This window comes from Pholcus phalangioides, unplaced genomic scaffold, assembly GCF_987345545.1.
Source record: "Pholcus phalangioides strain wild (caught in Gottingen) unplaced genomic scaffold, Ppha-v1.0 ptg000017l_1, whole genome shotgun sequence".
Taxonomy (NCBI): Eukaryota; Metazoa; Arthropoda; class Arachnida; order Araneae; family Pholcidae; genus Pholcus; species Pholcus phalangioides.
Window position 1 is genome coordinate 60,760,251 of NW_028301610.1, and position 13,400 is coordinate 60,773,650.

Below are 13,400 nucleotides of genomic sequence, written 5' to 3' on the forward strand. Positions count from 1 at the left end.
GATAATTCGAAGTTCGAGGGGGAAAAAAATCATGATTTTAGTACAAGCAAACGTAGACAATCGGGGGAAATCCACAAGCAGTCAGACGTTGCTTTCTGTCGACGAATTTATTCAATTCTCATTATCCGGAGCATTTACTGGCTGCTGACCAATTTGTTAAACATAAATCTTTAAAAATAAAAGTTAAAAAATTCAGATGTTTCCGAATTTAGGCGCACGACGGGTGCAGTTTTTCTAGACCTTTTGGCTGGAACAGCCACGCTAACAATCTGTCCGCTGAGCGACGTGTAAAGAATTTTCGAGCCAGTCCTAAAGATAACTCTAGGTTTTATGACAAATTGTAATGAAAAACGAGCATTTCTTCCTTTGGAAACGGGCCCCCCGTTTTTATGTCGAGATATTATGTCAGAATTTAATTTACTTTTTCGCGTTGGATATTTACAGTATATTGTTTAGCAACTACAGTGCAAAAAAAAAAATTACACATTTTGATGATCGGAAACCAGCGAAAGCAGATGATCTATTTTCCGTGCTGAATTAATTCGCCAAAATTGTTTGGATGACTACTACTGAGCAATTTCAGAAACGACTGTCCGTACAGAAAGAATTCAAAATTGTAATTTGTAATTTTTTTGCTTAAAATTCCATGTTATTTTAACATAGTTCAGCCGGAATGCATCAAAACTGTGTACCAGTGATATTAATTATATCGTTCAACCTCTGGATACAGATTTCTTCAGGATAGTTACTTCTAACAAATTTTAATGAAAATAGATTTCCCAAATACTATACAAATGATTAGCGAAATTTGGGAAACAGTTTCGCAACTGATGATCAGTAACTGTTTGCGTAAATCAGTCTTTGAGCATGCTCAAGAGATTCTACAATGATGCCGATTCCAGAACGGTTGAATAGTGTAGCAGCTAAGATCAATTATTAATCCCATGAGAATATTGATGATTAAGTAGCAATTTGTAGTTATTTTACGGACTCAGTATAGATTAATTCGAGAATTAGATCTTTCTGCCGTCATCTAGAGCTTCAAATTCACCAAGTTCGACTGTACCAAGTTTCATATCAAACGAAAGCCTGTTTTATAATCTACAAAATGAGATCAAATTCATGATTTTATCTTTCTCATGAAACAATGACTTTTAAAAAAACGAATATTAAAAGAATTTCTTTCTCTACGGGTTTTTACACTAGAAAAATGCCTTAAAAATACTTTTTTAATAATTATCTAGGAGATATAATTATTAAAAAATACTATAATTTTTCATTGTAGTATTGAAACATTATTTTAAAAATTCCTTGTATATTTTCTTATATATTATATAATATATACGCGCGATAAAGAAAGTATTAGACGATTTTGCACAATGTTATTCTGTTGTTATGAATTTATAATATTTTCTGGAAAAGAGCTTGAATTCAAAATGAGGTTTTTCGTCGCTAATGACGTAAAAATGAGAATTCTCGGTAAACGAAAAAGCATTATATTCAAATATTTATTGGCGTGCCGGGTAAAGAAATTTTTAATGCTCATTCATGTTAATAAAAATAAATTAGTCTGTTGAAATTCTCACCTGTTTGGCAAATACTGTAATGTCTTCATTGAAAGATTCCGAAGAGCAAACATCTCCACCAGCAATTCCAGGCTCTCGTGGAGTACACGTAGCTAATTCGCATTTCTCAAAAATTAGAGCCAACAATGGAAACAATGGATGTCTGCAAAAAAAAAAAAAGAAAATGAAACCGCAACTTAACAATACAATAATAATGAATTTTATCTATTATGTTCACAAAACCTAAGGATCGCGACCCAAACTTCGCAGGGACTTCTGAGGTGGGGTCGCACTAATCCCCTCACAATCCGGTTATGAATCATTTTTCTGAGCCAAGATTTAAGGGTCATCTTAATGATTTTGTTGTGGCGGGTTAAGCCTTACCCAGACATTTTTTCGGGGCCCTCTTGAGCTATGATTTGATAATTGTTTTTTGGGGGGGGGGGTCATTGAAAAAACGCGTAACATTATTAAAGAATGCGCAGACATGCTGTAAAATATCTATGCAAAAATATGAACCAGCCGAACAAAAATTAATGAAAATTTGGAATTGACGAGAATTCGAAATTGATAAAAGACATACAAAATTCCAGAATTAATGAAAAAAAATTCTAGAATAAGTGTGACAAAATTTTCTAGAATTAATGAAAAATAACGTCATTATTAATGAAAGAAATAATTGAAAATTAATGAGAGAAATAATTGAAAATTAATGAGAGAAATAATTGAAAATTAATGAGAGAAATAATTGAAAATTAATGAGAGAAATAATACCGTAATTTAGAGAAGAAATAATTTTTCAGAATTATCGAAAGCTTTCAATAATTTGGTGGATCCTATTTGACTCGCGGCTCTTGGCTTAGGATTCGCTGGCCCTAGAATCCTGAGCTGGTCTACGAAACCAGTCTTAACGGATCCGTTAGACTGGTTTAAAAAATTATTAAGCATTCTGTTATTTGCAATATTTAATAAGCATTTTTAAATTCGGATTGGGTCGCAAAGTTGATCTTGTTGTTTGAAATTGGTTAAAAACCCCTTTTTTAACCCTTTCTAAGGTCGTAGGAATTATATTTCCCACCAAATTCCTCAATTTTTAAATGTCCATGGTAAACTATTTTACCACCTGCTCTTAGCACTACCATCTATTAATAACCTCTGAAACTACAGATAAAATTAATTCATCTAATAATTTAACAAAATTAATTAGTTAATTAATTTTAAATAATCTAAATGCACTTCTTTTCTTAAAGCAATCTCAATACCACAAAAAACATTTTAATTTTCCATTACTATACAAAAAATCGCTCTATAAAGAGTTAAAGCAAGGGTGCTCACCCTTTCATGCTCAACCTGTGGTCACCGGAGTCATCTGATGTGGCCCGCGACCTCAAACTTAATTTTTTAAAAATGAATTAAGTAGCACATAGCCAGTTTCCCTTAGTGGCCCGCGGCGGCGCATTTACAAATCAAATAACTGACCTGGAGCACTGTTCTAGATCACTTAAATGGCTCGCGGCACATTTCCAGACCGCTTAAGAGACCCCGTGGCACATTCAATTAAGTGAACCGGGGATTCTAGATCCCTTAAGTGGCTTGTGACACATTCTTACCACACTTAACTGACCCGTGGCATATTCTTACCTCATTTAAGTGACCCGTTGCACATTTAGAGATCACTCATGTGATCCGCGACATGTTTTCAAACCACCAGTGGCCCGCACTCTTCCAAAGGTTGAGCATCCTTACTCTAAAACAGAGGTTACCAAACTTTGTTACACCGTCCCTTTTTTCAGCAATTTTTTGTTCTTATCCCCCCCCCCCACCCAAATTAAGTCAACCCATTGGATCCCATGTTATACCCAGAGCTTCTACTGGCTTCAATCAACCCATCTCCCCCCCCACCCCTCCCCGGGGCCGATATTGCCCACTTTGGGAAACACTGCTCTAAAAGGTTGAGCAACACCATTGCCCTTGGCCACGCATAAATGCCTCAAAAATATTTTTCCTCACTTTACCACAAATTTGACGCCAGGGCCGAACCTTAACCGGCAGCCAAAACCGGGCCAGAAAAATAAAATAAATAAAATTTCTTACATATAAAATAATAATCTTATACCCGCGATAAGATTAAGGCCGGAGATTGACGTTAACGACGGACCAATCGGAAAGACTTTCTTACAAGAAAACCGGTCACACTAGTTCGGGCTAGAGATGAACCCTTTTGCTTTTGATAATAATACATAATAATATTATTATTAAAATATTAAAAGAAATAGAATTCCATTCAGCCTTGAAAAAAGGAATCAAAGAAAGGAATTCCAACACAGTGAAACCTCGATATAACGGTATTCTGCTTACCAAGAAAAAATATCTTTGTAGAGAGAAGGATTATCGTGAGTGTGGATCGAGAGGCAACAGTTTAACATTAGCGTATAGACATTTGCAAACAAGACGTGAAAAAATATCGTTGTAGAGGGATTTATCATTATATCGAGTATGGTTGTAGCGAGGTTTCAATGTATATAAGGACCCATGGAGAGAAACATTTGTTTTTAAATGATTTTTTTCAAGGACCTTTGGACTTGAAGGACCTCAAGGACTACTTTCTTAATAAATTTTTGTATTTGTTCTTTTGTATTTGCACGTGAATGAGCAAAAGAGCGACCCAGAGATTGTGCAAGTAAGTCAATGACTAAAAGAGTGCCCTAGAGGGTGTGCGAGCATGTGAGTAATCAAAAGAGTGACGTGGAGACACGGTCGGACTTCACGGCCCCACAAAGGTGGTCCAGCGCTGCGGCCCGGGACAATTATTAACAACTTTTTTTTTGTTTTTTCATGCTATAAATTCACTACAAAATGGTCCACCAAACGTCCCAGCCAGGATGTGGGGGCCATTGTGAACTTACGGGGTTGGGGGTCCCAGCGTGTTATAGAGGGTTCGCAGAGGGTGAAGAAATGAAAGAATGAGTGGTCAAGAAACTTGTGTAGCCCACAGGCTGAAAACCGTAAGTCCGCCTCTATTGGTAAGTATGCATAATCACCAATCATCTCTGAATGTTTGATAAATTTATCACTTTTAACCTGTAGTTATGCATATAATACCCAAGCTTCGTTGGTGAACTTGATAAATTCTAAAGAAAATTAAATTACGCAATGAATTAATTTGATAAAATGATACGTAATATTGACTCGCGGCACACTTCCAGATACCTCAAGTTTCCCGCAGAACATTTGCGGATCACCTGAATGACGTGAGGCTGATTTCCAGATACCTCAAGTGGCCCGCGACACGTTTCCAAACCAATGAAGTGGGGCGTGATAGCCCAGGTAAAGCACCAAAGGATTTTAGAGGTCTCGCGAGTTCGATACCCGATTGGTCCGTGGCAGAAACTTTCCTGACTCTAGGGTACAACAGAAAGCGGCAACAACATGACCACAGAAAACGATTGCTGCCGCAGGAAGTCCCACACCGAGTCGTGAGCGTACCAACCTCTCGGTGAGTACAAAAAAAGGCAAAATGTCGAACGCTGCCGAACGGAATTGGCAATAAATTGTAGATCCCGGTCTGATTGATCCTGGTGTGCAGAGAATGATAGGGTGCGACAAAAATGTTCAAATGATCACCAATGAAGTGGTCCGCTTCTCTTTTGAAGAGTGCGGGCCACTTCATTGGTTTGTAAACGTGTGACGGGCCACGTAAGTTGTGTGGGAATGCGTTGCGGGTCACTTAAGTGACCTGGGAATGTGACCCGTCACTTAAACGATCTAGAACAGTGCTTCAGGCCACTTAATCGATTTTCAAATGTGCCGTGGTTCATTTAAATGATCTGTGAATGTGCCGCGGGTCACTTGAATGATTTGGAAATGTGCCACGGGTTACTTGAAAAATGTGATTGGAAAAATGTGTCGTGAGTCACTTAAGTAAGAATGTGCCGCGAGCAACTTAAGTGATCTAAAACAGTGCCCCATGTCACTCAATTGATTTGTAAAAGTGCCGTCTGGGAATGTGCCGCGAGTCACTGAAATGGTCTGCAAATGTGCCGCAAGTCACTTAAATGAGGTAAGAATGTGCCACTTAAGTGATCTAGAAGTGCCCCAGGTCACTCAATTGATTTGTAACTGTGCCGCGGCTCACTTGAATGATCTGTAACTGTGCGACGGGCCACTTAAGTGGTCTGGAAATGTGTCGTAAGGTTAGAAATGTGCGGCGAGCCACTCAAGTGTGTCAACCCTTTAAGAGGTTTTTAAAATTCTCCCGATCCGCATTATAACTGCCACATTAGAAATAAACGTGCACTTTCACTGCGGAATGTAAAATCAAGGCTCTACCCTGCCACCAGCATTTTATAGTCCCATAACAAAACGCATTGACCGTGACCCCGACGTTGGCGTCAACGGCCCGCTGGAACAAGGCAACACCCGCAATGAAAATGAAAGTTAAGAACCCGAGATATTTCGGGGTGACCGGAATAAAGCAGAAAGGGTTAGGAATGTGCGGCGCGTCACTCAAGTGGTCTAGAATAGTGCCTCAGGTAAACTCAATTGATTTGTAAATATGCCGTGGGTCATTTAAATGATCTGTAAATGTGTCGCGGGTCATTTAAATAATCTGTAAATGTGTCGCGGGTCACTTGAGTCGTCTGGAAATGTGCCGCGTGTCACTTACGAAATCTGGTCATGTGTTGCTTAGTTCGTTTTTACAAAAGTAAGTTCGACGTCCCGGGCCACATCAGATGACTCCGAGGGCTACCTTTGGCCCGAGCATGTATGCTCTATGCAGGGGCGGATCTATCCCTCCCTCCAAGCGAAATGAGGTAATTCATGATATTTTCGGAACTTCTCTATCATAATATTGCAACAAATTCATGAAAACCTGGACTAAAAAAACGGGTACAACCGGGATAATTTTACAAAAACGTCGGGATGGGGAGGGAACAGAAAAACGGGACTGTCATGGAAATTACGGGACAAATCCGGGACATATGGTCACCACATACTGAGACTAAATATATATATATTTTAAGCAATTTGTAAAATCACCCCCCCCCTCCCGACAGCATCCCTCCGCCCCTAGCTTTATGAGAATCAGCTCGCACCGCCGATCATTGACGTTGTAGCCGAAGTGTCCTTACAACCGAGGTCGTCATGATTATTACACAGCAAAAAAAAAATCGGTTATTTTCAATTCAATCGCTTCCTTTAAAAAGAAGTATTAGAAGTGAGGGAAAAAAATAAAACATGGCGGCCCGTAATTATCTTAAATTATTAATCAATCGACAAGTATTTTTTGTGTGTCTGTCTCTTGAAACATGTCTACGTGACTGACATGACAGAAAAACTTGCCAAAAGCCTTTTTTTCTCCTCGTATTTATATATCAGTGTTGTTATATCACCACGTGAATTGCATACGCCATTTAAAAATGGTGGTGACGCACATATGATAACATTTCCGCACATTCCCTTCAGGTCGTTTTATTATTATTCTTACCAAATACGATCATTTGCCTTTTTTTTTTTCATCACACGTCTTTTAATATAGGTTAGTTAATATGAGGGTGCAGAACCTCCGGCTCGCGGGCCACATGCGGCCAGCCATTCGGTTCGTGGCCATCCGGCCCGCGAAAGGTGTTCCGGTCGAAATAATCATACAAATACCACACAACACGATATAACTAGGCTTACTACATTCTCTTCATAAAAGTGCGGGAAATTCGATCCACGCGTGAAATCGCCAATTACCGCGTGAAAAAATTCTCTCGGCCAAGTAAAGTTGTTAATTAACGCCAAAAAAAATTATCGGAAGCAAGTAAAGTTGTCAAATGCATGTGAAGTTGCCAATTACAACCAAAACAATTTTTCGAAATCAAGTAAAGTTGCCAGTTACAGTCAAAAAAACTGTCGAAGGCAAGTAAAATTGTTAATTAAAGCCAAGAAACTGTGCAATGCAAATGAATTAAAGCCAAAAAATCTATCTAACGGACGTAAACTTGGCAATCAAAACCAAAAACTGCAAAGACAAATAAAATTGCCAAAGGCAAGTAAAGTCGGCAATTACAGCCAAAAAATTTTCTAACGGAAGTAAAGTTGGCAATCAAAACCATAAAAAATTGTCAATTACAGCCAAAAAATTGTGAAAGGCAAGTAAAGTTATAAATTACAATTAAAAAATTGCCACAGGCATGTTGCTGAGAGGCCAAAATTGATAAAATCGGCAATGGCGGAAAATTGATGGCGGTCAGTCGCAATAGGTAAAAAATGTAATCAACGAAAAACGTACATATATATGTATGACATATTTTGTGAGACGAATATACTTGTATGACTAATTATGATGCCGCTGTGGTGGTTGAGTGGTCATAGTGACGGACTCACGTCGCGAGGTCCCGGGTTCGAACCTCACCACAGTGGTGGTCGGCTGAAGTTGGTTTTCTGTGGTTCTCAACTTCAAGGCACGAATGCGAGCCGATCTCCGTACGAGTACGAATGTAATTCAATCATAACACATCACTCACTTCACATCTGAAATATAGATGGCGGCACTGAAAAATCAAACAACACTACATACGCACTGAGACTGTTAGGTACACGCACAGTTACACTTCCGGCACAACTCACTAGGTAGTAAATCGCCCATAGATGGTGATAGACCTGAGTTGTGCTGTTTGAAAGAAAGACTAATTACGATATATATTATGTGATAATTATGACTAAGTCGTGAAAATAACCTCACGCACAATTCTGGATTTAAAAAATTCTACTTAGCCTTGTTGAAAATAGGAGAAAAAACGGGACATTTTACAGAAAAAAAAGTTGGTATGGCCAAAACATTGGGAATGTTAAGTAAAATACGAACCATATGGCCTCCTATATGCACTACAGAGTTGTTCTTGCCGCCTTGGCTCAGCAGGCGTGGTGTCGGATCAGGTGCGTGACGTCACTGCTCCAATACCTTTTAACTACTACTAAACCACACATGCACCTCGTCCATATTCCTCTGCGGAACCTCTAACGAATTGGTACATGCGGGAGTGTACGTGTAGTGAAACCTGACGTGAAGTTTGTTTCTGTGTAATGCTTGTTATGTGTAGTGCTGCCATCTGCCACCAGTTTTTTTAACTATGAGTGAAGTGTAACGATTGAATAATTTATCGTTGTAGGCCTGTTGCTCTCTGCAATATTTTTTTACCAAAACGAGACTTTGAAATACCAGGATAGCCAATGTCAATTAACCAGTTTTGTCGGGAAGATGACGTCAGCTGGCACCAACTAGCACCTCCTAGAGATAGAAGGCCTCTGCAGTCTGCTTGTGACGTCAGTAAGTAGTCCATTTTCCCTCAGAATATTCAGGGGAAAAAAATTCCCTGGTCGTGCCTGTATCATCGTTGTGAGGAAAAGATCGGGCTCAGAATTGGCGATTTCTATGCCTCACATCCAATCACTATGCGGTATTTATGAGCCAATCATGAAGATTCTACGCCAAAATAAGAAGAAACGAAATAGGAAGCTGTGTTTCAAAATGTGGCAATCTTTTGAAGCTTGCCACAAAGCTTCAATTGCTTTATTAGGTAGTCTAAATGACGTTTATGGCAAACAGTGCAGAGGCCTATCTCTAGGAGGTTCTGCACCAACTCCGGCGCGTCATGAGAGAGCCCTAATTTTGGGGCACCCTCGACCACGTGTTTTTGGTCGGTAAAGCTTTTTTTGCGCTTTCTACTCGAATTTGGCACCCCTCCTACAGCAACCCAAGATCCGCCCCTGAGAGAGGGTTAAAATGTAAAAAAAAAGATCGAACAGAAGTCAATAAATTATTGCCATATCAACAAAGACCCGTCACAATAACATCGAGACAGACATAAACATAACATCGGCAGAAGGTCAAACCTCATAATTGATGGCTCTATGCGTAAAATCGTATTATAAACACGTCGGGCCAAAAGTTTACTGAGCAAAAACAAACAAATCCAACACGTTTGTTTCTAACAAATATTTCCTATAACGTTCGGAAAAAAAAAGAAACACTCAATCAATATCAAAGCCCGGTCAAAACCATTAAAACGAATGAGTATATACAAACATCTAAACACGGAAATATCCGTTGCCACATTTTTGTTTATAAATAAATAAAAATAAATATTATTGTACATACACAGAAATCGAGTTTAGTAGCCGTGATATTTTGAATTTCAAAGGTCAATTATATACTATCTCAACAATACTTTTTCAAACAATTATTTTTAACCTTAAACCTGAAATATAATGCGCGAACAAGTAAATAATGATTCATTATGGTAAATGAATTATTTTAATTACTAAAACATAACATGAAGAGGTTAATTAATCAGAATTTCTTCCGGTCTCTTGTTCCCCCCCCCCCACTTACGTAAAGTCCTTTATTGTTCTTTTCCCCTCATTAACAAAATTAACTAATAAATCATTGATCCGGTTTTCACTAACATTCTCTCTTGGTCATTATAATAATTATAATAGTAATATTATTAATTACGCAAAAAGGAAAACTAAAAATAATCGGAATTTTTCGCTCGCGTATTTAACCAACCTGGTATTACGCGGACATGGGCGATTCAGAGTTTGTTTGTTTTTATGGCCGGTTTAGCGATTTGCCAGCGATTATTAATCAAGTTTTCAAATATTTTAAACTAAACTTGATAATTGGCTGTATATTTCCAATCAAAAAATATCCGAAATTCGTAATTGCAGTAGATGAAATGGTCGATAATTGGATGTAAAATGATAAAAAAACGTATTTTTTCGATTTATTTAAAGCAGCGTTTCTCAACCTTTCTGAACCTAAGGACCAGTGACCAGCCTGTTATAATTCGACTTATAGTGGTCCTGTATTACGGGACATTCCTCTATTTTTAGTTTTTCCAATTTTTTTTTATACATTTGTCCCGTATTGCTAATTACAAATTCAAATCCTTATTTTTATATTATTTACTAAAATCATGAATATAAACAGCGTTTTCATAGCTTGTTATAAATATAGCTATAAATACAATATTCATCTCACATATTTGTCAAGTTGAACGTTTTTCCCTCAATTTTTCAGTGATTTTAAATACAATTTATGATTTTGCCGACTTATGGTAAGGTTTTTGATGACAATTGGTAGCGTCCCGTATATAAGATCCCAGTTTCCCGTATTTTTCCTCACTGAAATATGGTTATCAAGTGATTTGAATGTTTTTTTCGTCTCATTTTTGTTCACTGCGATTTGTTACAGCCCTCTGTTTCATCACCCTTCAGCCATTTTAGCATATATTGTGTTTCAAACTGAATTATTTGGCTTCAATTTAATTCCTGGACTTAGGATCGTAATTTTCCTTGATGAAGTATGGTGAAAATAAGTATGAAAGTATAATTTTTATTTGAGTCCGTATGGAGAGTAACAAAAATATCAATTACAACAATTTGATAATTCTTTATTCAGTTAAAAATACATATTATCAAGTCTGCCTGTGGACCACCTATGCCACCGTCGTGGACCATAGGTTGAGAAACGCTGATTTACAGTGTAGCAAAATGGTTTTTAGTCTTCATATTCATTACTTTTCACGAATATGAATAAATTTCAATATTTTTTGTAGGAATAGCCAGTGTTATATCGCATTCCATTTCAAAAATATTCTAGAATATTTTTTTACGTATGGCACTGCAGTAGAATATATTAGGGATATCTACGGGGGACATATAGAAAATACAGCTGAGCTTGGTTAATTCGAAGCTCAAGGTGACAGCAAAAAAATTGTGGAACTGTTTTCCAAATATTGCTCATCGTTCTTAGGCCATGCTACTATAAAAGTTTGATAGATCTTTTACAAAACATGAAAAAAGCAAACCAATAAGCCTATTGGTTACATTTGCTCCAATGTAATCGATTGGTTTGATCCAACCAACCAACTTACTGGTTGCGTTTTTCAAGTTTTATAAAACTTTTATAGTGTAATTTCGCCTTATGCTATCTAGGAAATATACTGTACTTTCATTAACGTTTTACAATTTGTACTTTGTGATACTTCTAATATTTTTAATGAAAAAGTAATGAATAAATAATTAGTAAAATAATTTTAATGAATAAAAAGATTGAGATTTTGAATGACCTTGATCCTTAGGTTCAACGTTTTTTCCTCAATTTGTCAGTGATTTTAGATACAATTTAGGATTTTGCCGACTTATGGTAAGGTTTTTGATGACGATTAGTAGCGTCCCGTATAAAAGATCCCTTAAAGATAAGATTTATTTATTTATCTCGATTAGATTTATTTGATTACATGGTTGAACAACATAATCGGTATCAAGTAGCACATTCTTGTTGAAATGTGGCCTTTTGATCAAAATTTGAGCTGGTCAAGTCTGAGAAATTGGAAATTTCTGCGTCACCTGTTGATTTCAGAAGGTTTTACTAGGTCAGGAAGCTACCCTTACTGCCCTTTCGTCATTAACATAAGAAACACGATCATTCTACAGCGGAATCTTCCATAACGGACACCTCCACTGACGGACACACATTTTTGAACTACATCGACGGAACTCTGTGTATCTTACCATCCATTAACGGTCACGCGTCGTTAGCGGACAAAATTTTCGGTCCCATGGGTGTCGGAGAGATGAAAAATACCGAAGTGTATGAAAAAAGGTGGATATGTTCCCTTTTGATAGGATCGACTAACTTTATATTGTATAATTTCTACAAAAAATATAACCGTCTAAATAATCCCGGTTGCATAATCTGACGGAGCTTATTCCAAACACATTATCCCACTGTTAAAAAGTGCATTTCGGAAAAAAAGTAGGAATGTTCCCTTTTGAAAATAATCTCAATTATCCAAAACATTCGAAAATATCGAATTAAACAAGAAATTTCAACTTCAAATCAGATAAAAAAAAAAACTCAAGGGAAGTTCCTAAAAGTTCAAATTATACCTAAAATTCGAATTAACCACGCTTGAATTATTCAAGTTCCAAGCATGTTACGGTAAATGTGATAAATCGGTTATTATACATAGCATACTTACCAATAGTTTGATAAATTTATCACTTTCACCGGTGAATACGCAAAATACCTAAGTGTCGGTGGTGAATATGCGACGAATCCTGAAAACATTATTCTTTTTTGCCGGCGATTATGCATAATAACCAAGTGTCATTGTTAAATTTGATAAATACTTGAAATTTATCGCCTTCATCTCTGATTATGCATACTACCCTGGTGTAATTGGTGAATTTGATAAATGTGAAAAAAAAATCCAAATGAATCCAGTATGCGTGATGAATCTAGTAGGACCTCGATATAATGATAACAAATTTTACGATCGTACCCCGATTTAATGATACAATACATGCATGAATTATCATGTATAGAATATCATATAATACAATTCAGCGTGTTCACCTACGACACGACGCTTGGGTATTATGTATAATAGTTGGTAAAAGGGATTAATTTAGGGCAGAGGTTCTTAACTTATGGGTCGCGACCCAAACTTGGGGCGCAGGAGCTCCCGAGATGGGGCGCACGAACCCACTTAAAATCCGGTTCTAAATCCATTTGTGGCACTCTTGGTTTCGGAGGCAACTCAACGATTTCGGTGTCCTGGGCTGGGACCCAGAGATTTTCGGGCCCTCTCGAGCAATGATTTTGTGCACAGTATTTTCGAGGAGAAGTGCATCCGAAGCGGCATAGTATTATTACAGAATACTCACTGAACTAGTAAAAATTAAGAACTTAAGATAGAAATATTTTCAGAATGTACGAAAACTGAGAATTATTTAGAAAAGTAATAATTCCAGAATGAATGCAAATTCAAAATTTAG

General features: G+C 37.3%; 1 protein-coding gene across 3 annotated transcripts in view; it reads right to left on the minus strand.

Annotated features, from left to right (window-relative positions):
- LOC149074200 (homeobox protein Meis1-like) overlaps positions 1–13,400 on the minus strand; it is a 264,678-nt gene that overhangs the window by 239,488 nt on the left and 11,790 nt on the right. For all 3 annotated transcript variants that reach the window (XM_089246885.1, XM_089246883.1, XM_089246884.1), the window contains exon 2: positions 1,587–1,728. In XM_089246885.1, the coding sequence (XP_089103011.1) occupies positions 1,587–1,728 (142 nt within the window). The remainder of the gene's footprint in view (positions 1–1,586; positions 1,729–13,400) is intronic.